At 42.3% G+C, this 21,946-nt stretch overlaps 1 protein-coding gene and 1 non-coding gene across 2 annotated transcripts in view; both read left to right on the top strand.

Moving 5' to 3' along the window:
* Positions 1-19,235, top strand: part of LOC145776281 (uncharacterized) — a 31,093-nt gene extending 11,858 nt beyond the window's left edge. The window contains exons 6-22 of the mRNA XM_082587684.1: positions 1,276-1,842; positions 4,028-4,597; positions 5,115-5,287; positions 6,378-6,603; positions 8,087-8,241; positions 8,738-8,906; positions 9,387-9,625; positions 10,010-10,170; positions 11,031-11,137; positions 11,597-11,775; positions 12,491-12,590; positions 13,394-13,493; positions 13,773-13,945; positions 14,500-14,639; positions 15,526-15,688; positions 16,334-16,429; positions 17,170-19,235. Coding sequence (XP_082443810.1) covers positions 1,276-1,842; positions 4,028-4,597; positions 5,115-5,287; positions 6,378-6,603; positions 8,087-8,241; positions 8,738-8,906; positions 9,387-9,625; positions 10,010-10,170; positions 11,031-11,137; positions 11,597-11,775; positions 12,491-12,590; positions 13,394-13,493; positions 13,773-13,945; positions 14,500-14,639; positions 15,526-15,688; positions 16,334-16,429; positions 17,170-17,525 — 3,674 coding nt within the window. The 3' untranslated portion in view covers positions 17,526-19,235. The remainder of the gene's footprint in view (positions 1-1,275; positions 1,843-4,027; positions 4,598-5,114; positions 5,288-6,377; positions 6,604-8,086; positions 8,242-8,737; positions 8,907-9,386; positions 9,626-10,009; positions 10,171-11,030; positions 11,138-11,596; positions 11,776-12,490; positions 12,591-13,393; positions 13,494-13,772; positions 13,946-14,499; positions 14,640-15,525; positions 15,689-16,333; positions 16,430-17,169) is intronic.
* Trnai-uau (transfer RNA isoleucine (anticodon UAU)) lies at positions 14,811-14,899 on the top strand. Its single transcript is given in 2 exon segments — positions 14,811-14,848; positions 14,864-14,899. It is a non-coding gene; the product is annotated as a tRNA-Ile (tRNA).
* Positions 19,236-21,946: the final 2,711 nt, after the last annotated feature.

Raw genomic sequence — 21,946 nt, 5'->3', positions numbered from 1 at the left:
CATTGAAGTTAGAGAATAAAATATCAGAATGGTTTGAAGTAAAAGTAGAGTGTTCATCAAGGGTCAGTACTCAGTCCGTTGTCTTTTGTCAAAGTTATGAGTGTTTTAACAGATGAACTGAGAAAGACAATGAAAGAATTTTCGTACCTTGACAATTTAGTGTTGATGGGAGATAGTTGGAAAGAGGTGGAAAAAAGTATGTTAGATGGGAAAATATATAGTAAAACAAAGGTTTAAAATTGCATGTGAATAAAACGAAAGCAAAGCGAACTAGAAATAAGGTATTGGCAGTCAATGTTATTGACCCATGCCCATTGCCCAGTATGTGTCAAGAGAGTAATGAGCAATTCTATTCAGTAGGCCTATATTAAATGCAAGTGTTAGGTACAAATGAGATGTTCAGGCATTCATGGAATGCTGATGAGTGGGGTGCGTTTTAAATGTAGAAGATGTGAAGGTATTGTAGCTGATGAAACGTACGAGAAGGATGTGATGAAATAGAAGTTGTTTCGAAGTTTTGCTATCTTGGTGATATGTTAGGAATAGATAATTGCACCAGCAGAACAATGATAGCAAGGATACATGAGGGCTGGAAAAAGTTCAAAAATTGTCAGGCACACTTTGTAGAAAAACGATTTCTCGCAGATTGAAAAGAAAGTTATAGAAGACTCGTGTATGAAGCGTGATGTGTTATAAAAGTGAATACTGGTTGATGAAGAGGACAGATATTAGACGAATGCGAATGACAGAAATGAAGATGGTTTCTATAATGTATGGCAGGACACTACTTAACAAAATTATACATGATGTCTCGAGAGAGCGGATTAATATTAAGGATATTGAAGAGTACTTGCGAGGACATCGTCTGAGATGGGTTGGACATCTTGAACGAATAGATGAGAACACTTTAACCCAGCGAGCTTGAAAAGAGGTAGTGGCAGAATGTGTATATCTAAATAAGTTTGCGCTTGTTCGATGTGCCACCACATTTTTAGAGGTCTACAGGTGCGCCCTGACGTACCAAAGGTTAAGAAACACTGGTTTTAAGTCATATTTCAGTCACAGAAGAAAGATAGTCACACCTTTTAATTGAAGAGCCATAATTACGACAACTAAGATGTGACCAACAGAACGATGTATTGTTACCCAGTTTTGTTACTGACATCCACTGTTTATGAGAATGCCAACTTACCTTACGGCTTCTCTGTGTTTGAGCTTGCTTTGTTTTGTTGATTGATATATTCTTCCAAATGAAAGCTAAACTTGTTTTTGTAGCTCGAACTGTGACGACACTATTCGAAACAGAAACAACGGAGTTTGGTACAACCCCCACAGAAGGCAGTGGGATGGCAGACACAACTGTAGAAACTACATCAGCTGACGCAACAACAGATGACTTCTTTACAACCCAAACTGCCAACACACTTCCAGTGGCAAGCACTTCCCCACCGGTCATGCAGACTTCCATAATGCCTGATGCAACGTCATTTGTGCCGGTTATGACGACGCTTCCTACGTCATCAGCAGTGGATGATGTCACTTCAGAAACCTCTACAGTATTTGATGTGACGACAGCAGATACAACAGACGACAGCGGAATAACTGAAGCAACCACGCCAGAAACATCGACAACAGTCTTCATACCAACATCAGGAACTGACACAACATTCACGAACGTTGACACAACGTTCATTGATGAGAACATAACCTCCATTAGCACGTCCACCACTGTTGTTGGAAGTGATGCAACTAGTGCTTCCACAACAGTAGATGCCGCAACAACAGAACCTCCAGTCACTGTTCCTCCTGTTCAAGTGACCACAAATTCAATTGTCAATACATGTAAGCAAAGTCGATACGTTTAGACGACTATACTACATTTGTATGCATTTACCTTGCCTGTTCAGTGTTCATGCTTATGGTATCAGTCGGTGGGTATTTTAATAACGATTTGTTGCTGCTTGGTTGAAATGGTGGTTTGATGCAGGACTGACTCAGTGTGTATTGTTTTACCAAATTCAAAATACTGTACTAGTCCTTTGAAGAATATTTTGCGGCCAGCAATAATGTGATAGATGTTTGAAGGCTTTCCTTATTTTTCTGATCATAATCACGAAATAAGTTGTTTAACTACAAGATATGCTAATCGTCGCTAAACGTTAAAATGCCTTCTTTATATTTTTTCGTGTATTTCCTAGATGTCGGGAGAGGACGGGATCTGGCAAGGCAGACAGTACTTTAAGCAAAGCAAAATCTGGGACCCGTGAAAGCAATTATAGTTGAAGGATGTAAAGAAAGCGATGTCCAGAGTAAAACGAGGCAAAACAGCTGAGCTAAGTGGCACACCAATTGAAGCACTTCGTTTGTGCAATATTGAGCTTATCCTAGCAAAGATTGGTAAAGACATGATTAGAGAGGAGATACCAACAAGCTGGAGAAAAAGTGTGCTAATACCACTACACAAGGGTAAGGGTAACACAAACGAATGCACTAGCTATCGAATTTTGAAAATGTTTCAACATTTGGTGAAGGTTTTGGAAAGAGTGTTTGAAGAGCGAAATCGACAGAGAATTGACATAAGTGAAATTCAAATGGGTTTTATGCCAGGAAAAGGTAAGTACAGTAGATGCTATATTTGCTATACGCCAGATATTAGAAAAATGTGAAAAAGTCAGAAAAGACCTATATTATTTTGTCTTTATTGATTTAGAGAAAGCTTTCGATCTTAATCCGAGAGAAGTGATTTGGTGAGAATTAATGAAGAAATGTGTGATGGAATCAGAAGTAAGAGCAGTGATTGAAATGTACATGGAAGCTGAGACAGCATTGAAGTTGGAGAATAAAATATCAGAATGGTTTGAAGTAAAAGTAGAGTGTTCATCAAGGGTCAGTAATCAGTCCGTTGCTTTTTGTCATAGTTATGGATGCTTTAACTGATAGACTGGGAAAGACAATGAAAGAATTTCTGTACGCTGACAATTTAGTGTTGATGGGAGATAGTTGGAAAGAGGTGGAAAAAAGTATGTTAGTTGGAAAAATATAGTAAAACAAAGGTTTAAAATTGAATGAAATGAAATGTTCAGGCATTCATGGAAGATTGATTAGTTGGATGCGTTTTGAATGTAGAAGATGTGAGGGTATTGTAGGTGATGAAACGCACAAGAAACATATGAAATTGGGATGTGATGAGATAGAAGTTGTTTCGAAGTTTTTCTATCCTGGTGATATGTCAGAAATAGATAATAATTACAGATAGGCAAATACAAGCGACAGAAATGAGGATTGTTCGTATGATGTGTGGCAAGACACTTCTTGACAAAATAAGAAATGATTTCTCGAGTGAGTGGACTGATTTTGAGAATATTGAAGAGTACTTTCGTGGTCATCGTCTGAGACATCTTGAACGCATGGATGAGAACAATTTGGCAAAGCGAGTTTGGAATAAGGTAGTGACAGGAAAAATGTGAACAGGAGGGCCAAAAAAAACATGGGAAGACACTGCAAAGGACGAGCTGATAAAAATAAATTTGAAAATTGAAGATGACAATGATAGAGAGAAATAAAAGAGTCACTGCTGACAACTGGTTGGCCCTGATGTTTCGGGATGAAGACCAAGCTTCTTTGAAGCAAAACGAAAATAGCAATTATGAGGTCTAAGTAGTAAAAACTTACAAATAGATGAAGAGAAGTATGGGTACAGTATACCTAAGAAAATGTTGCACTTGTCCGATGCGTCACCAATTTCAGAGATCTGCAGGTGCGCTCTGAGGTAAAAATGTTAAGAAACACTGGTCTTGAGTGATATTTCAGTCACAGGAGAAAGATAGTCACACTTTTCAAATGAAGAACCATACTTACGACAACTAAGATATGACCAACAGAACGATGTATTGTTACCCAGTTTTGTGACTGACATTTACTGTTTATGAGAATGCCCGCCTTACGGCTTCTCTGTGTTTAAGCTTGCTTTGCTATGTTTTGTTGTGTGACATATTCTTCCAAATGAAAGCTAACCTTGTTTTTGTAGCTCCATCTGTGTCGACGCTATTTGAAACAGAAACAACGGAGTTTGGTACAACCCCCACAGAAGACAGTGGGATGGCAGACACAACTGTAGAAACTACATCAGCTGACGCAACAACAGATGACTTCTTTACAACCCAAACTTTCAACACACTTCCAGTGGCGAGCACTTCCCCACCGGTCACGCAGACTTCCATGTTGCCTAATGTAACGTCATTTGTGCCGGTTATGACAACGCTTCTTACGTCATCAGCAGAGGACGATGTCACTTCAGAAACCTCTACAGTATTTGATGTGACGACAGCAGATACAACAGACGACAGCGGAATAACTGAAGCAACCACGCCCGAAACATCTGCGACAACAGTCTTCATACCAACATCAGGAATTACTACAACTTTCGCGAACGTTGACACAACGTTTATTGATGAGAACATAACCTCTATTAGCACGTCCACCGCTGTTGTTGGAAGTGATGCAACTAGTGCTTCCACAACAGTAGATGCCGCAACAACAGAACCTCCAGTCACTGTTCCTCCTGTTCAAGTGACCACAGATTCACTTGTCAATATATGTAAGCAAAGTCGATATGTTTAGACGACAAACTACATTTGTATGCATTTACCTTGCCTGTTCAGTGTTCATGCTTATGGTATCAGTCGGTGGGTATTTTAATAACGATTTGTTGTAGCTTGGTTGAAATGGTGGTTTGATGCAGGACTGACTCAGTGTGGATTGTTTTAGCAAATCCAAAATACTGTATTAGTCCTCTGAAGAATATTTTGCGACCAGCAATAATGTGGTAGATGTTTGAAGGCATACCCCATTTTTCTGATCATGTTCGCGAAATATTTTTTAGCTGCAAATGATTAACAGTATACGGTACTTATCGTAGCTAAACGTTAATTACAATCGATTAAACGTCAAAGTACGAGTTATTTATATACACATTTAGTAGTGCTATCTTATTTAATCGCCTTACTCGAGGTTCAAGCAAGTAAAAGCGAAACTCATTCAACTACAAGTTAAAATAGTTGGTTTTTGCAACAAATTAATATTTTTAACCTAATACTTGTTTTTGTTGAGTTTAGCTGTGCAAGTGTCCGGTTCCGGTGGGAACCCTATCTCAGCTGATATCTTGGCCAAATCTCTTGCTGAGTCTTATGGAAGTCTCTCTCAGAGTCCTTCTACCACCGCCAGACGACGCAAGAGAGAAACAGGCAATTTCACATCCACCCTGAATGGGGTAAACTATTTTGTAAACGTAAGTGCACTGACGTTTTAATGATGTAGAGTTGAGTTAATAACGTGATTAAGAAGAATTTTTTATGTCAAATCTACAATTTATTGCCTTGTCTTCGTATTTATAATTTGAAGCAAAACGCAGAGTTCTGAGCCATGAAACCAGTGATGCATGAAACCACCAAAGCAATTTTTTTATTTCTAACAAATGTGATGATATCATAAAAGAAAGCGGAACGTATGGCGTCACCTTCCTTCCTGTAAGTGACGTCAAAACGTCACCTTGGTCAAAAAATTACGCACGGGCCTCACTGGAATCTTTGAAGAAGTAAAAGTTGCACCCAGCGGCATAATCTCCTATTTTGCTATAATCTTTAACCTACATCCACATTCATTTATTCATCAAAGGGGTAGTGTGAAGTCATCATCATAATCCATCGTCGGTTTGTTCCCCACTAGTGGGGGTGGCCGATTGTTTCCGCGCAGCAATTGTTTTAATCCCTTTTCTCCATTTCACCCTGTCCCTTGCATCTTCCTCCTTCAGTCCGACTTTTTTAAACTTATCCTTCACTTGTTGTTTCCACGTTCTTCTTGGACGACCGCGTTTCCTCTTCCCATCCACCTTTAGATCTAGTGCCTTTCTAAGAAAACTTCCTTCCTCCCTCCTTATCACATGTCCATATCATCTTACTCCATTTGCCCTTGCCAGTTGGTCTATGGTCTCTCTCATCTCTAGCATATCCAACAATTCTTCAGTCCTTTTTTCCCTTCTCGTTTTCACCCCACACATTGCTCTCACCATTGACCTTTCCGTTCTTCTCAGGATTGCCAGTTCACTCTCTCCAATACCCAGTGACAACTAAATATGTCCGTACTTCTGTTCTGTCAAGCTTAACGCCTCTCGCAACGATCACGTATCGACCACACGTGATACTAGTCGGTTGCCTATCCATGGGAATAATCGTCATCCATGATCGGTTTTATTTCCACTAATTGGAATGGCCGATTATATCTTTTCCCAACCCAATCTTGCCCATGTGGACACAGCTGCTTCACATCCACCGCTACGGAATGATTGTTTAGATTAACATGCCGTTCGTTGACGTCACCAGGTCACAGAGTTGGACCCGAGCACCAACAAAGCGACTTTCTACGTCATAGAAGAAAACATCATAACCGGCGTTACAATAGTGCCCTCGAATCAGTTCGTGGCCGGGCTCTTCAACTCTAACCCGGATGAGCTGATCGCGTCCTTGGTAGCGAACGGAATCGATGCAACTGGGGTCACAGTGTTAGTGGACGGGATCTGCTACACGGCCACCGAACTCATCGCGATTGGTGAGTGCAATTGTGCGAGCTTGTACTTGTCGTTGCAATTGTATAGTAGTTCCCACTCATTAAGCCCACAGTTCACAAGCCCACTCGCTCGTCGTCGTCGTCTGAGCTTCTGGGGCCGAGGGTCTATCCTTTTACCACCCCAGATTCACGATGTTCCCGGACTACACTGGAAGGCTGCTAGAGAGCAGCCAGTCTTTAGTTTCATCATCCATGACGCGCAGACCTTCCACTCCGTTAGGTGGCTTGAAGATGGTACAGTCATTGATGATGTGGTCTGCGGTCTGTTCCTCGGCACCACATTCACAGGAGGAGGAAGAAGCCATTCCCCATTGGTGCATGGTTGAGCGGAAAAGGCCGACGCCCGTACGGAGACGGTTGAGGCGCACCCACGCCTGTCTCTGTAGTGTCAGGCCGATTGGGCGTGTGTCGGCGTCGGGGATGAATGAATGGAGTCTGGTGGTGCTTGACCTCCATTCAGAATTCCATTTATGGTCCGCCCAAGTAGCCGCAGAGATGTCTTGTTCATCAGCTTCGTTGATCAGAAGCCGAGCGGCTGGCACGAATGGGTGTCTTGATTTCAGTCGACGGGGGTGCCCGTTTGGGAAGGCAGAGATCTTGTGGTGGAGAAGATGATTAGGCTCCAGTGCCCGTCGACCGAGGGACAGAGTGGCTTCTTCGCGACGAAGCTCAGCAGGTTGGATGCCAGCGAGAATGGGGAGATTGTCCAATGGTGTGGGACGCAGGCATCCGGTCACTGTGCGCAGGGCGCTGTTTATGGCAGTGTCGATGTTGTGGCGGTGAGCACTGCGGCACCAGACAGGTGCACAGTACTCTGCTGAAGAGTAGACAAGGGCTAAGGCTGCTATTCGCAAAGTGTCAGCCCTCGCCCCCCAGCTAGAGCCTGCCAGGCGCTTCAGTAATGCAGCGCGAGATGTCAGTTTCTTGCGCAGTGACACCAAATGGTGGCGGTATGTGAGCGCTCATAGATCAATTCACTCGCTCATAGATCAATTCAGTCTGGTCTCGAGGTGGACTTGATAAGCGGATTACTGCATAATTTTGTTTTAAAGTTAATTTCGTCTAATCTTTGCCACCAATCTCAAGCAAATGTGCAGATTCTTCTGCGGCGATTGTGTAGTTGAACATTTGTGTTTCACAACGATCTTTGTTTTGATAAGAACGTTACAACCCTCGCACCGCCAAGCACAATTAGAAGTTGACTGTCATTGCCAGATAGTTGTTTTTAAAACATGGTAGGCTACTTACATTAAATAACATGAGGCGTTCTACTGGTGCAAATTAAGCTAAACTATCACAAGATGTATACAGTAGAACCACCGGTAGAACGCCTCATGTTATTTTTAAAATTAAATGCCTGGTGAACACTGAACAGTGAACAGCCTCATTCAATTTTCAGCTTGGTAGGCTACTCATATTTTTATTTGTAACTTCAACTTTGGTTACGGATGAATGCATTCTTCAGACTTACGTTTGCTAGACGTCTTTAACACAACACTTGCCAGCGATGAAGTGAAGTCCTTAAATTTTTTGCAAAGAATCACTGATGGCCTGTCTCTTGTGGCTGGTGCTACTGGCACGAACACATGCGAAGAGCTCATATCAAGCACAAATTTCACAGTAAGTAGTTGGTACCTTGGCTGTGGCTCTTGTGGTTTGTGTCTGATACACTGCAGTTATGTTGACTTCTTCTGGTTTCTATCCCAGGCCGTTATCAGTGCGGAATATCTCTTTTCTAGTAGGCCTAGTCTATTTCCTATAACCTAATGTGCGCATTCTTATCTTCCAACCTTGCAGTTCCATATTCGAATGTACGGTAGTCTTCTTTGTCATGAACAATCAACAAAAATGAAATTTGTGATTCTGTGGTGTCTATACGCCCTCCACATAGATATTTGTTGATTGTGTGGTCGCTGAAAGGTCTGAATCCAATAAACCTCCAAAAGTCCATGACTCAATGCAGTTAAGATTGTTTTAATGCAAAGTGCTCTAAAGACAATATATTTTGAAAAAAATACAGTATAACAGCACGCCATGTTACTCGTAGTTGCTTGATGACGTTTTCGTACCGCAGTTGTTGTTGATTGTTTTTGTTGATGAGTGTTGCTACTTTTAGATTTGCACAGTCTTCGCTCAACAATCGTGTGACGTCACGGTCGCATTTCTTCAACTGAATTCAACAAACTCGGCTGGTGAGACTCTGGCGCAATTATTCTCCAATCCAGTCGTTGATGAGCAAATCTACGTCTTTGCTCTGAAAACATACGTCAAACGGTTGCCCTACTGTGAGTCGATTTGACTTTTTGATTATGGGAATCTTGTCCTTAGCCCTCGGACTGGGAAAGCTTCTTTGAGAGCTTATTCCTGGCAGTTTAGCATACTTGTAGAAGATTTGAACTACTGACGCAGGCCCCGGTCACCGAGTTTGACAGAGTGAGCTATTCTATCCACTGGGTACCGCTGAATGGAGAGCTATCCTTGAAGTGCTTACTGCTTACCCAAGGACAGACTGCCATCATCGAGCCATATTTTACTTGGTCTTAATCTGCTAATATTCGGTTGCAACAAAAATGGTTCCAATTCTAAGATGTGTTTGTCTTTATCTTGGGCAGATTAAAAACTAACAATTACTTTCTGTGGTGAGGATACTTTGTTTAATTATCATAGGCCAAGCAACATCAAGACATTTATCATTTTACGAAAACAGCTCTACATTCCGCTCTGTAACATACAGTAACTAATATCTCCGTGACATCTCTTTGCAGTGGTAGATTCGTCTTTGGTGGATTTATCTCCATCTGTAACCTCAAGTTCCAACACAACTTGCACCCCTGTTGTTGTTCTGGAGACCCCCTCGTGGTGTCTTCCCGTTGTCATCACCCTGGCTGTAGTCTGCTTCATATTAATCATCATCATTATCATCATCATCCTCTACTTCTTCTGCTACAAGGAGGAAACATTTGATACCTCCAACAACTTGCCCTACTACGAAGCAGCTACCCAGGTTTGCGTTGTTTGTTTCCTAGGAACAGGTTGGTGTTGATCGAGCTACTGCAATCCTAATTTTGTGGCGCACCCAAGCTTACGCCCTACAGTTGAAGATTCACATTAAGTAGAAGGGAAGACAAGGATACTAATCTTCACCTTTTAAGTGTGTCATTGAGTGTCTTGCTTAAGGCGCTGTGCCTCTTGCTATAGACGGGAATCGAACTGACTCCGTTCCGCGCGTTCTCCAGAGGTTCTCCCCACTTGGCCATGCACTATGCAGCCTAGAATGTCGCAGCGTTGAAAGAAAATGATTTTTGTTTTTTCTTGGTTAATATTTGTTGATTTGTTTTAATTAGCCTGGTATGCCGAATTTTTTGTTGAATAATGAAGTTTTTTTCAGAGAACTATCACCAGCCCCCCTCCCGCCGCAGCAGAAAAGACGGCATCGCACCCCCCTGCCACCCCACCCCTTGTTGTGGTACATGATCCCCCAAAAGAAGTTAAGCAGCCCCGACTATATACACAGCCTCCGCCGGTGAAGTCGGTGAAGGCACTTGGAAGGTGAGACGCTGCGCAAGTGAATTTTTTTGTTATTAACTAAACACGAATGCGAACACCTTGTTATCATTGAGTCAGGGTTGCCAGCTCCGTCGAACTAGGCTAGTTTTGTTTCGGAGTTGCGTATAAATTTTAGCAGTCACGAGTTATGATAATAATAATAATAATCATGCTTTTATTTGCGCCCATTGCGATAACATACAGTACACTGCGATCACAGATGCGATACAACAGACGACAGCAAGCAGCGAAGTGACATATAGTCTTCGAGTCAGCTGTTCCCCTAAGTTTGGCTTGCCTTTAAGTGCCTTTGCCGAGACACAGCCGCGTGCTCTGGAGCGGTGTCGAACCCACGTCCTTTCGAACGTCGCGCAGACGTTGTCACTACTCGGCTACTCAGCCGGCAATGTGCTGGTTGATTTTGTTTTATTTTAAACCAAATTTCATAAAATAAAACTATTTTTCGCTAAAAATTTTGTTTTTTTACTTTAATTTGCAGTGCAAACTTTGTAAACGTGGGCTACTTGTGAGCTTGTTAATGATTGAGCTATTTGTTAGTTGGAATTGGGCTGGAAATAATAAAACAATATCTGGCTTGGATTGAGTCATATCATATTATCACTTATCTGTCAATCTGTCATACTATCATTGGTCATTTAAGGTCGTATCGTTAACATTGATATGAAGATTAACGTCCCTACCGGGAAAGTTGACTTGATCTTCAGCTGGGAGCTGTGTTTATAAATGCTTTAATCTTGTATTGACATAATGTTAGTTTGATGTTACTGAGAATTCTTTAGACACCAGTTAAATGATACGTCTCACAAACATTATTCGCCAATATTGTATGTTTATTTGTTCAGGTCCCCCCCGCCTCCCTTCACTGATAGCGACCACACTGCTACATCACAAGAACAGCTCGTCAAAAAGCGACGACCGAAGCAGAAGCGAAGATCCTCCCACAAACCTGGTGCTGTCTAATGACTTTAATAAGCAATTTTTCACAATAGCATCACTTTATATTTGATTTTATGAACCACGATCATGAATGACGACGCCTCCATGATGCTTGGGAGGGTGCCGGTTCGACACCTGTCCAGAGCACACTCTTGACGACGTAACAGGATGCATGCTGGGGATGGACACGAAGATTTAACTTTCTTGGCTTCCTCTCCGTTAAATCTGCACCTATGTTATAAAAAAGTTACAGCAATTTCCTTGTTTGCTGACTAATTGCCCTGGTTGGCACGTGTTTTGCTTTAAGCTGTCAACAACTTGCAGTTTATTGGAGATCAGTTGTAATTCAAATATTAGGCTAAGAGTATTTTCCTGTTCGTTTCAACTTATTCCTCCTTTGGTTTGTGGTCAACTTTGTTAGCTTTGCTGAAACCAGAGGAGTTCACAAAAGCATTTATTATTTCACTTCCAGTTAATGAAAGATCTGAAAGATTGTTTGAGGAAGTGGCAACACTGTCCGGTAGCTATGACGACGGCGACCGTAATAATGGAGCGAATCGTTTCCAGACTTCCGTTCATTCGATCACTCTTCCGCCTATCCATGCTCCGTTGGTGTCGGAACAACTGCGGAAAAACATCACAAGCTCGATGGTGAGAAGGCTTGTAACATTAATGTCCGTTGCAACCTGCATGCAGTGACCAACCGGAGATGCATTGAATTCATTCCTAATAATCAAAGGGGCGCTGGTTCGATACTAGCCGAGATCACGAAATTGCGTCTTGACATGTTGTTCAACATCTTTAAGGTGAACACCAGTATTGGCTTTCTAGCCATCACTCTCACGGATGCCAAAGCTTCGAGTCCTAGACTCAAGCCTGAGTACAACAAAAATTCAGTAATAATTTGAAAAATTGTTATCACTGGATTGCAAAAACCTTTATTGAAAACCTCGAAAAAAACCTTGTTTAAAAACTTAATGATTTTCACATTGAGATAATGTCGCACACACTTGAACGACTGCTCATTGAAGTTGGAAGTTGAGGTTGAAGTGTTGTTGCATGTGAACTAGAGTATAGGTAACTGACAATGTATGATTAATTGCTTAACATTGTGACCTCTATATCCATGACCGTTAGGTCCACTTCAGGGTTGGTATAAATTACATTTGTTCTTTATTCTCACATCTCTTAGACGTGGGTTGTACACTGCGCAACCCTATATTTTGGTCCTGAGGAAACTGGTTGAGCTTTCCAATTGAGATTTTAAGATGTTCGCGGTGTTACTGCTGTTATAAGGAAGCAGGTAGGCTTTAAAGCAAAAATGAAACTGTCCCACTTCTTCTCAATCATCTTGATTCTCTTCCAGAGTCCCAGGATGCGAGAGCGATCAGACATCGAACATCATCGGAACAAGATGAGGAACCGGCGCCAACATTCGATGAGGAAATCCCACAGTCAGCATCCAGGTAGTTACTGGTTTGTTGAAGAAATTATAAAATGCGAACTCATTGTGATAATTATGAAGCGCTTAAGGCATTTGTTTCCGATCCCGTTTGTCGCTGACAACGCTTATACCAGTTATATAGCCAACCAGTTAAATCGATGTAAAAAGTGATTGATGTGCCCGCTTTAATGTACAGTAACGTCATCAGTGCTTTGTTCTTAATTTGGTGTCTTTTACTTTGTGTTCCCAGTCTTGCTTCTTTTTGGTTTGGTTTTGATTCTTTATCCTTGGACTGACAAAGCCTTGATAGGTTATTCCTGGTAGTTTCGCATACTTGTAGAGGCTTTTGACGCAGGACCGGTTACCGAGATTGACAGAGTGAAGTTTTCCGATTGTTGAAGTGTTGTTGCCGGGGAATTATTCCATTCACTTGGTGCCGCTGAATGGAGAGCAGTCCTGAAAATGCGCTGCTCAAGCGCACACCCCGAGAGTCGAACTTGCGCCGCGTAATCTTCAGCTGGGCGCGTAACCACTGAGCTAACGGGGCGGGCAACGTTTGATAGAGGCCAGGAACCTTTTTGGCTGTGAAAGAGAGACGTGAAAACTGCATATTTTGAAAAGTTAATTTCAATGAGAGCCATATACTTAACATTTTTATCGCTAAAAAGCAACTAACGTACAGGCCTTATGCGACTTCTGGTGCTTCTGATGGCTATGTTCTACCTTGAACCGGTTGAATGATCATAATCACAATTCATACGTCATTTGGATATGTGCTTGTTTTGCTATAAGTCGTCAAAGCTAAACGGATGCGAATGATTCTAGGTTGGAATAAAGAATTGGAACGAGCATACAACCAGGCTCAACACAACATTGACGAAGTGTTGGAGCCACGCCAGCCTTCAGTGTTCGATCCCCTACCAAGGTATTAGCTGGTGGATTCTTTCTGTTTATTCAATATTTTTTATTAATTTTTTATGTAGATTTTTTTCTCTTTTTTTTATTAAGCTCAACCCAATACTCACAGTGACGACAGAAAGAGAATTGTAGCAAAAGTGGAAATGTAGGATTAATATCGACAAAAACTTGTTTTCAAACTAAAAATCAAACTTTCATACCTTGTTTAGTTTGAAACACAATTAAAGCAGACAGAGATAGCTTTGTTCCAACTTTGCCATCTGATGAATTTTTTCTATATCTGTAGGAAAAAATACCACAAGCGCCAAGGTAAAATTAATGTAGTGGAGCCGGCACCAGCAGATCCTGACCTAGAGCTTTTAATGGGAAGCTTTGCGGCTCCTCCAGGCCAGTATTCCCGCATTTCTCCTCACGCACCCCCGATCGTGAAGCCAGAAAATGTAAACAAGTCTTCCAGTGGTGAGCAAAAACTGATTTCATGTTTGGCAATACTGCATTTCTATCTGTGTTAGCCCACTTTTGAAAATAATTTAACTGAATGATTTTGCAAAGAAATGATGACGCGGTTCAAAGAAACCAACGTCACCACAATATCTCGACTCGGTTGTTATGGTCACCATCTGATTAGGGTGTTTAGCTCTGAATCCTAAGATTCAAGTTCAATACCCCGTCAGGCCACTACAAAAACCTTATGAACTTGTACTGAATATCTCTTGTAGCCTATGCTTAGCTTGTATGATTTATGCAATCTATTTCCGGTGATTGGTTATTTCAGTTATTATGTGTCTGCACCGAAACTGTCTGTCTTGTAAAGCCTTATACAGTTGAAATCACCTAATTCGTCACCTCAAAGAACCTCAAGAATGTGACGAATAAGTCGAACTGATGAATTAAACGATGACAAATTAGACGAGTTCTACTGTATCCACAATGGACACAGCATTATATAACGACACATACTTTATGGTCAGGCCTATCACCCATACTCGACATTAAACATTCTGTTTCTGCAGAATCTTTAGCTCCTCAAGAAACCAGGCGGAAAATCACATCATTATTAGAAGATGCTTTCAGCTTAATTTCCCCTTCATCCCCCCGCAACGCCGTGGCGCCTTCTTTTAACTCCCCCACTCAAGTCCAACCAGTCAATCAGGTGAGGATGTCTTCAAAAGACTAAAGTCAACATTAATATGATGCAGGTTCTGTATAAAATCCTCTTCCCGGCACCAGTTGCTCAGTCATGCTTTCTGGCGTTTGACCAGCTGTGGTTTCGCTAAGCCGCTCATGGCCAGTAAAATCAACAAGAACGGATCGAATAACCGCAGCTCCAGTGGCGCAATCGGTTAGCGCGCCGTACTTATAAACAGTATCGGAGAAATGCGGAGGTTGTGAGTTCGAGCCTCACCTGGAGCAGTTTTGTAAATTTTATTTGATAATGCACTTCTAGAACTTTTAAGGCCTTTCAAACGATAATTTAGGCCTGTCCCAATAACAAGAGACACCCGTATAATTGCAATATGCACCATGGCAAAAAATACGAGATGTCTTTTTCAAGTTTCTTGGTGCTTTGGAAAGGTTCAGGACCCTACATTCACCCCGGGTTCCAAACTAACATGCAAACCCTTCTCACTGCTACCGGCTTGAACCAAATTGCCGTCACGAAACTCTTTTCTACCACCAAGATGATGACACGATCGGTGTTGGATGAATTATGTTTAAAGCGAATTTTTTTATTTCACTACATAATTCTAGTTCAAATATTGCATGATCAGTCCAATAATAAAAATTGAAGCTTTTTATGCAGAAAGGTTGAATCGTGTGTCAATTTTTTCAAAAATTGAGATTTAACATTTCCCAATCAGATTTCTTAGTCTTCAGCACTTTCAGGTAACCTAGCAGGCCAAAGCTATGACGATACAAGAAGGTGGGAGCACTCACAATAGGATTTGTCTCAGTATGTTTTTACGTTATTGAAGAATTTATTTTACGTCTTGACATTTTGTGCGCTCCCGTGGCTTCAACCGCTTCTTGATTTTTAGAACTCGGGCGGTGCGGGGATGCCCCAACCCCATGGCAGAGGCTCCTCTGCCCCCTACCAAAGATCGTTTGTGGGTTTATCTCAAACCCTAGATCCACCAAACACAAACAATGAGCCCCTGTTTACTAGAAGCCAACCCCCACTGGTGAATACGTCAGGTACGAGTAAGGAAGTCGTTGTTTTGTTTGTTGTGTCTAGGCTTACACTCGGTGATTGATGATTTAGATTAAGTGGACGAGAAGGCAAGAAAGCCAATTTTCGTGACACAGCTACCTGCTCTTGAGCGGTGTCGAACCAGCGCCCTTTCGAGTGTCGTTCCACAGCTCTCACCAGTCCGCAGTGCAGCCAACAAAGAAAATAGTTATTTTATCGTTAGTATTATATCTTTAAGATTGTTTTTTTTTATAGTTTTATTTTGCACTCATTGTGGCCACATACACTGCGGCCACAGATGGCACACAACAGGAATCCCCGAAGGGGCATATGTAATCATCGAGCCATTTTTAAGTGTTTTTGCCAAGACATATCCGCATGCTCTGGAGCGGTGTCGAACCCACGCCCTTTCTCACCACTCGGCTGCCCAAGCAAAAGCAAATTTTAAAAATATCTAAATTAAAAGCAAACTCAAAGAACCAATCAGAACTTATAAAATCTCCGAAATTCAGCTTTAGGGGCCTCGAGAATATTCTCTGAGGAAATTAAATAAGTGATCGTGACAACCGCGATTGGTTTCACGTCCATCTTTGCGTCACTTTGAGGGAAGATCTTGTGGTATTATTAGAAATCTGACACGATTTTTTTACTTCCAGGGGAACCACCTGTTTCTTATTTCACTCCAGCAGAAGAATCACCCAGTGGCCGACCCACATACATAACCCCCATAAGAAAAGTCCCTAACCTATCAGGTGAGATGGGGCTGTATATTATGAACAGCGAGAAATGTCAAATTTTTTATGGATATCATTTTTTTAAAAACTTTTCACTGAAAACTTTTAATTTTGCAAATGATCAACTAGAAAGTAAAATTACGAAACCAGCTTGTTCTTAACAACGTAACTAACCGACATGATGCTTCCAATCAACCGAGCCCAATTTGGTGTCATATAGTTTTACAACACTGCCCATTTTGTTGCAATTTCAATTTTCCGCATTGTTGTAAGCTAGCCACTTTAACATAACAACTTTTGTAAGCCTCTATAAATCATGAACCAATCAGAAGCTACGTTGCCTGTGACGTCATTGCGCAAATGGAAGTTAGAGGTAGAACCACGGCCGCGGTAGAACAGAGAAAAAACGCAAACAGTTTTGATAGAAAATAAATTTAGTGAGCGTTCCGCCGTATCCAGCGTGTCAAAGAGGGTTAGGGCTAAGGAATACATTTGGAAGACGTAGGTCCGATTCTCACTCCTGTCATAACTCTTTTTTCTTCTGTATTTATCCAGCAACGTTGAAAGCACTGATCAACTCTCTGGCTGAGTGCTGGAAGGGTCACAATTCGACGGTAGCCGCTTAAACCATGTTCTGATTGGTTCATGCCTTACAAGCTCTTACAAAAGCTTTTGCAAAAGTTGTTACCTTGCGGTAACACCTTATAGCGTCTCTCGCGAAAGGCAAGTGAATAACAAAGTGATTCATTCTATTCCAGGAAACAATGGAGTTTGGTCTCCATATCGCGCTTTCGATGAGGTCACGAGGTTGAAGGACGACTTTGAAAACCCAACATTTCCTCTGGGGCCTCTACCTAACGCTCCTCACTCTCCATTACCTCAGCGAAGCATGACCTCACCGGTGATGACGTCATCGCTCATCGACGGCAACGGGGACGTCAATGTGACGTCAACGTCATTGACAGGGGTCACTCCAGAAGGTTCTAGCACACCAGTGTCTTCAAAAAGTCCCCACTCTGTCCTCGTTAAAGGCATTAAAGAAGAGATTGCTCGGCTCGCCAATCAGCCGACTCCAGTTCAAACCCTCAGCGAGGCAACAGAGAGTCCCCTATGACATGAATTGATATGACGATGGTTATATAGATTGGTGTGACGTGGTTTCTGGAGCTCTGGATGAGGTGATGCAAGTAGGGGACAAGCATAGAACGTTTGTAAGCTGCTCAAGACCCAACAGCTTACTACAACAATTAACATTTTATTGTAGTTTTGAGAAGTCCTTTGTGTTCTTATATTCGACCTACACCTTCTCCTGTTCCACGTGAGAGGTAGATAGCTGCGCTACACATCTCTCTTTAAAAACTACACATTTTCAAATTTTGATAAAAATTCTAGAATTGCACCATCTTAAAAAGTTATTCAGTTTACCGTTTTCTTTGCCCTGTTTGTATCCGACGGACACATAAAAGCGTAGGCCTGCTTTCCAATAACCTCACCCCATATTAAGTAATGCTGTTCATTCTGATGCACTATGACACTGATACGTCATAGCCTATTATTGTTTTGTAGAAAATGTAGTTTAGTTTCACAGTAGCGTGATTGTTTTTGTAGTTTATTTTACTTACCGTTTTGTGATAGTGTTGTAGATGCTCTCGTTATGTAGATGCATTACTGTGCGTTTTAATCATGCTGTTTGCATAGGCACTTTAGAGATTGCTTACCACTCCATATCTTTGCGGTTAGTTTTGTAACATTTATATGAAAAACTCGTTTTGCACGTCGCTTATTTCTTATGAAGCCGATTAATTAGGATTGTTCGAACCAAAAATATCTCAAAATTTTTCAAAACGCAAACAAAGGTTTGGCAATTTTTTTTCGTTTTCTGTTTGTTCTATTTTGCTTCAGGTAAAGTTTCTTGCTGAAAATTTTCGTTTCATCCAAACAATGTACGTTTCGAACACTCCTACGGCGATGATAATTGAATGTTATCAGAAATCGATAATAAATTATTAATCTGTTCCAGAAAATGTTTCTGGTTTGATGAAGTGTTGAATTGGATTTATTCTGGAATGAATCATCAGCAACCGAACAACTGGTTCTTGAGTTAAAAACTTTTTGTTGGCAATTACCCCATACAACATTTGCGTGTTTTCTAAATTTTTGCTGCAATAAAGCAATTGACGTAGGCCTACTCGCTGAAAAATTCCGCTATTTTCAATCAACGCATCTCAAGCACACTTGTTGGCCTTAATTGTTGCTTTGAAGATTTTAGGTGACCAAGTTTTCACTCACTGTGCTTTTTATAAACATTGTGAGGTATGGCGCACTTTAATGTTTTGTGACTTTAAAGATGTATGTATGTTCTAGAGCCTGATGGGGGCCGCGGATAGTATTCCCGCGTGCCGCATGCGGCCTGCACTTTGAACACTGCTGACGTATCTGTGTAACATCAATGTGCCGTAAACTTGGTGGTTGTTATTCATGTTTGCCAATTTACCTCATAATTTTCAAGGCTGCTTTATGCTAAGCAATTCTTTCCACTCTTATGTGACAATGACAATCTGCTCTGCTGATCTTCATAGAAGGAAGCCGAAAATTTTTTTATTGACATGCTGTAGAAACGTACTTATTATTGTAGATTGTTGCCAAAACTGTGTTGTTTGTGCAAGTTTTTATACTTAGACAAACGCTTGCTTTTCATAAAGCATATTGATACCGTACTATTCATCCTTAAGCTGTTCATACCATGTAGGCTAGATCATTTGTGGCATCATCACGGCTGACTTTATTTTGCAAATCTTACGACAGCGGTTGAAATAAAGTTTATGCTCCCTAAATGTTTCTGACAGTCAAGTAGCCTACCCGAAGAATTACAGAGAAACGACTTTAGACCAAATTTCAGACTCGGCTTGTACAGAGTAGGTTACACGTTGGGGTTTTGGTTTCAACTTATTTTTACCCAGGCCCCACTTTTGTCTTCAAAAAATTTCGGGACCCACTGAACAAAGACGGTTATTTTTCTTGAATGTATTAACAAAAGAAAAATGATCGAATCGCAATTTCTGCAACAAAATACACAACGTAAGATTGTTAAACTCAACACTAGAACTAGAACAAAAGAAGCTGTTGTTCGCTAGCCTGCCAGAATGAAATGATACGAATAAAACAGAGTACTGCCTCGCGGAGTACACGTGACAAAAGGAGTGCAGAAGTAATCAAGGAAGCATGCTAACTGCAGGCATTTGTGCATCCCCCCCAGCTCGTAAGGCGAAACTGTAGACTTACGAGCTCGACCCCTTGATTACCCATTGACCAGAGGATGCGTCTAAATCCAATGCCGGCCGTCGGGACCGCGTGGAACGGCGCAAAACAGGCGATTTTTCAATGTGGGGGACTCCACTTGTGGGTTCGGTTGGTTCCACTGAATCGAAAGGTAGCGGCTGCTTTGGAGGTTCAGGTGAGTGCTGTGGCTCACAAAGCTTCGGGCTTGAGGCTGGTGTCGGGCAGGTGAGTGCGGGCGGACTGTGATCTGCATCGAGAAGCAACATCGGAGATTCTCCAATTTCTGGGCTAGGGCCTATTTCGTGATGCGGAGGGTGGGGAGGGCAGTAGTCCGTTTCAGGAGGCTGGGCAAAAGAAGATGATGGGAGGCTCTGTGGGTGAGCAATGATGTTTGGTTGAGGAGGGATGGGATCGGCACATGCTTTAGTATGTGGAATTACTCGCAAGAAACGTCGATTCCGTTTTGTGATTCTGCCCGACCCGTCAACTTTCACTACATATTTGTCATGCGGCAACGTTTCGACAACCATTCCCACTTTGTCCCATTTTCGAGGATAGTTGCCGTTTTGGTTTTGGATAAATACGCGTTTTCCACATTGTAAGGTACGTAAAGGACGAGTATGCTGAGACAGCGCCTTATCGGTTCGACCAGCTCGCAGGCGAAGGGCGTCTTCCTTTGCCTTCCATGTATCCCGCCATGTACGACGAATGTGACGATTGGAGAACTTGACTAGGCGGTTTACAAAACCGAATGCGTCGCGCAGAGGGTGACCGAACACGATCTCTGCTGGAGAGATGTCACAGTCAGGATCAGGTGTGTTTCGCAACTGTAACAATGCACGTAAGAAGGAATCGTTGTTCAGGTCTCCGTTTGGGCTCACATTAGTCATGAGCAAGCGTTTTACAGTTTTGACAGCCACCTCAGCTCGACCATTAGATTGAGGGAAGTAAGATGACGATATGCGGTGCTGCACACCCCAATTTTTAAGAAAGAGTTCAGTAACGGCAGCCGTAAATTCGGGACCCCCATCTGTAGATATTTCCTCAGGAACACCAAACGTGGCAAAGTACGAGCGCAAGAGTTGAGTCAAAGCAGCTGCTCCTGCGGCACTCGATCCTGATGGCGTGGCAAATACATCCGACCACCCAGAGAATCTGTCCCCAATGACCAAAAAGTGACGGCCCCCATAGTCAAAATAATCTGCAAAAATTTTCTCAAATGGTGTAGCTGGGGGATCACATGGCGTCGGGGGAGGAGCTGCTTGAGATGGAGCATTACGATTACATGAAGTACACGAGTCACGAATAGCATGGATATCATTAGTCATACCGGGCCAAAATACTATAGCACGTGCCCGGCGTTCCATGGCAGACACACCTTGATGACCAGCATGCAACGTTGAGAGTACTCTAGGCCTAAGCGATGGTGGTACAACAATACGATCATGATATAGAATAACGTCGTCTTCAACAAAGAACCCGTCACGATAGGGGAGATATGGGCGAATGTCGCCGGTGTTGGGAAAGGTGAATCCCGTTTCAATAGCTACCATTAACTTGCTAAGGTTTGGATCGGCGGCTGTTTCCCGAACGATTTCAGGCCATTGCAAGCAAAAGGCATGGGCGGCATCTGCCTGTATGGCGGTAACCAGCGCCATTTCTGCTACATTATTTTCTGCACACGACGCTACAGCAATGAGATCGCATGATACTGGGTGACGTGAGGCAGCATCGGCTGCGCAGTTGGTTGTGCCAGGTAAGTGTGCGATATCAAAGCGCCACATTAGTGTACGCTGTTTTAAACGAAACAGGCGAGTGTTAGTGATTTCGTCCAACGTACGGTCACCGAATATTTTTACCAATGGCTTATGATCCGTTACAATAACCAAATTATCACAGCCTTGCGTAAAATACTTTGTCTGTTCTAGGCCCCACGCAACTGCTAGGGCTTCGCCTTCTATGGGAGCATAACGTCGTTCGGCCGATGAGAGGAATCGGGATCCTGCAAGAGTCACTTTCCAACCTGATGAGCAGCAGTCCGGTATAGTGGAAGCACATACGCAATGTTTTTGGAGAAGGAAATATCCGATGCCTTTGTTGGACCAGTCAGGGCGCAAACATGTTCGACGGCAGGGGTCAAAGATTTCTACCCCATGGCGAATAGCATCAACGATTGCCGATTTGGAGGCGGCAAATGCGGAATCCAGCTCCTGAGACCATTCGAACTTATGCTTTGGGCTAAGGAACGGCTTGAAC

Source organism: Aplidium turbinatum, chromosome 8 (assembly GCF_918807975.1).
Source record: "Aplidium turbinatum chromosome 8, kaAplTurb1.1, whole genome shotgun sequence".
Lineage (NCBI taxonomy): Eukaryota > Metazoa > Chordata > Ascidiacea > Aplousobranchia > Polyclinidae > Aplidium > Aplidium turbinatum.
The sequence above is the reverse complement of the archived record's forward strand: the minus strand, read 5'-3'. Positions and strand labels throughout refer to the sequence as shown.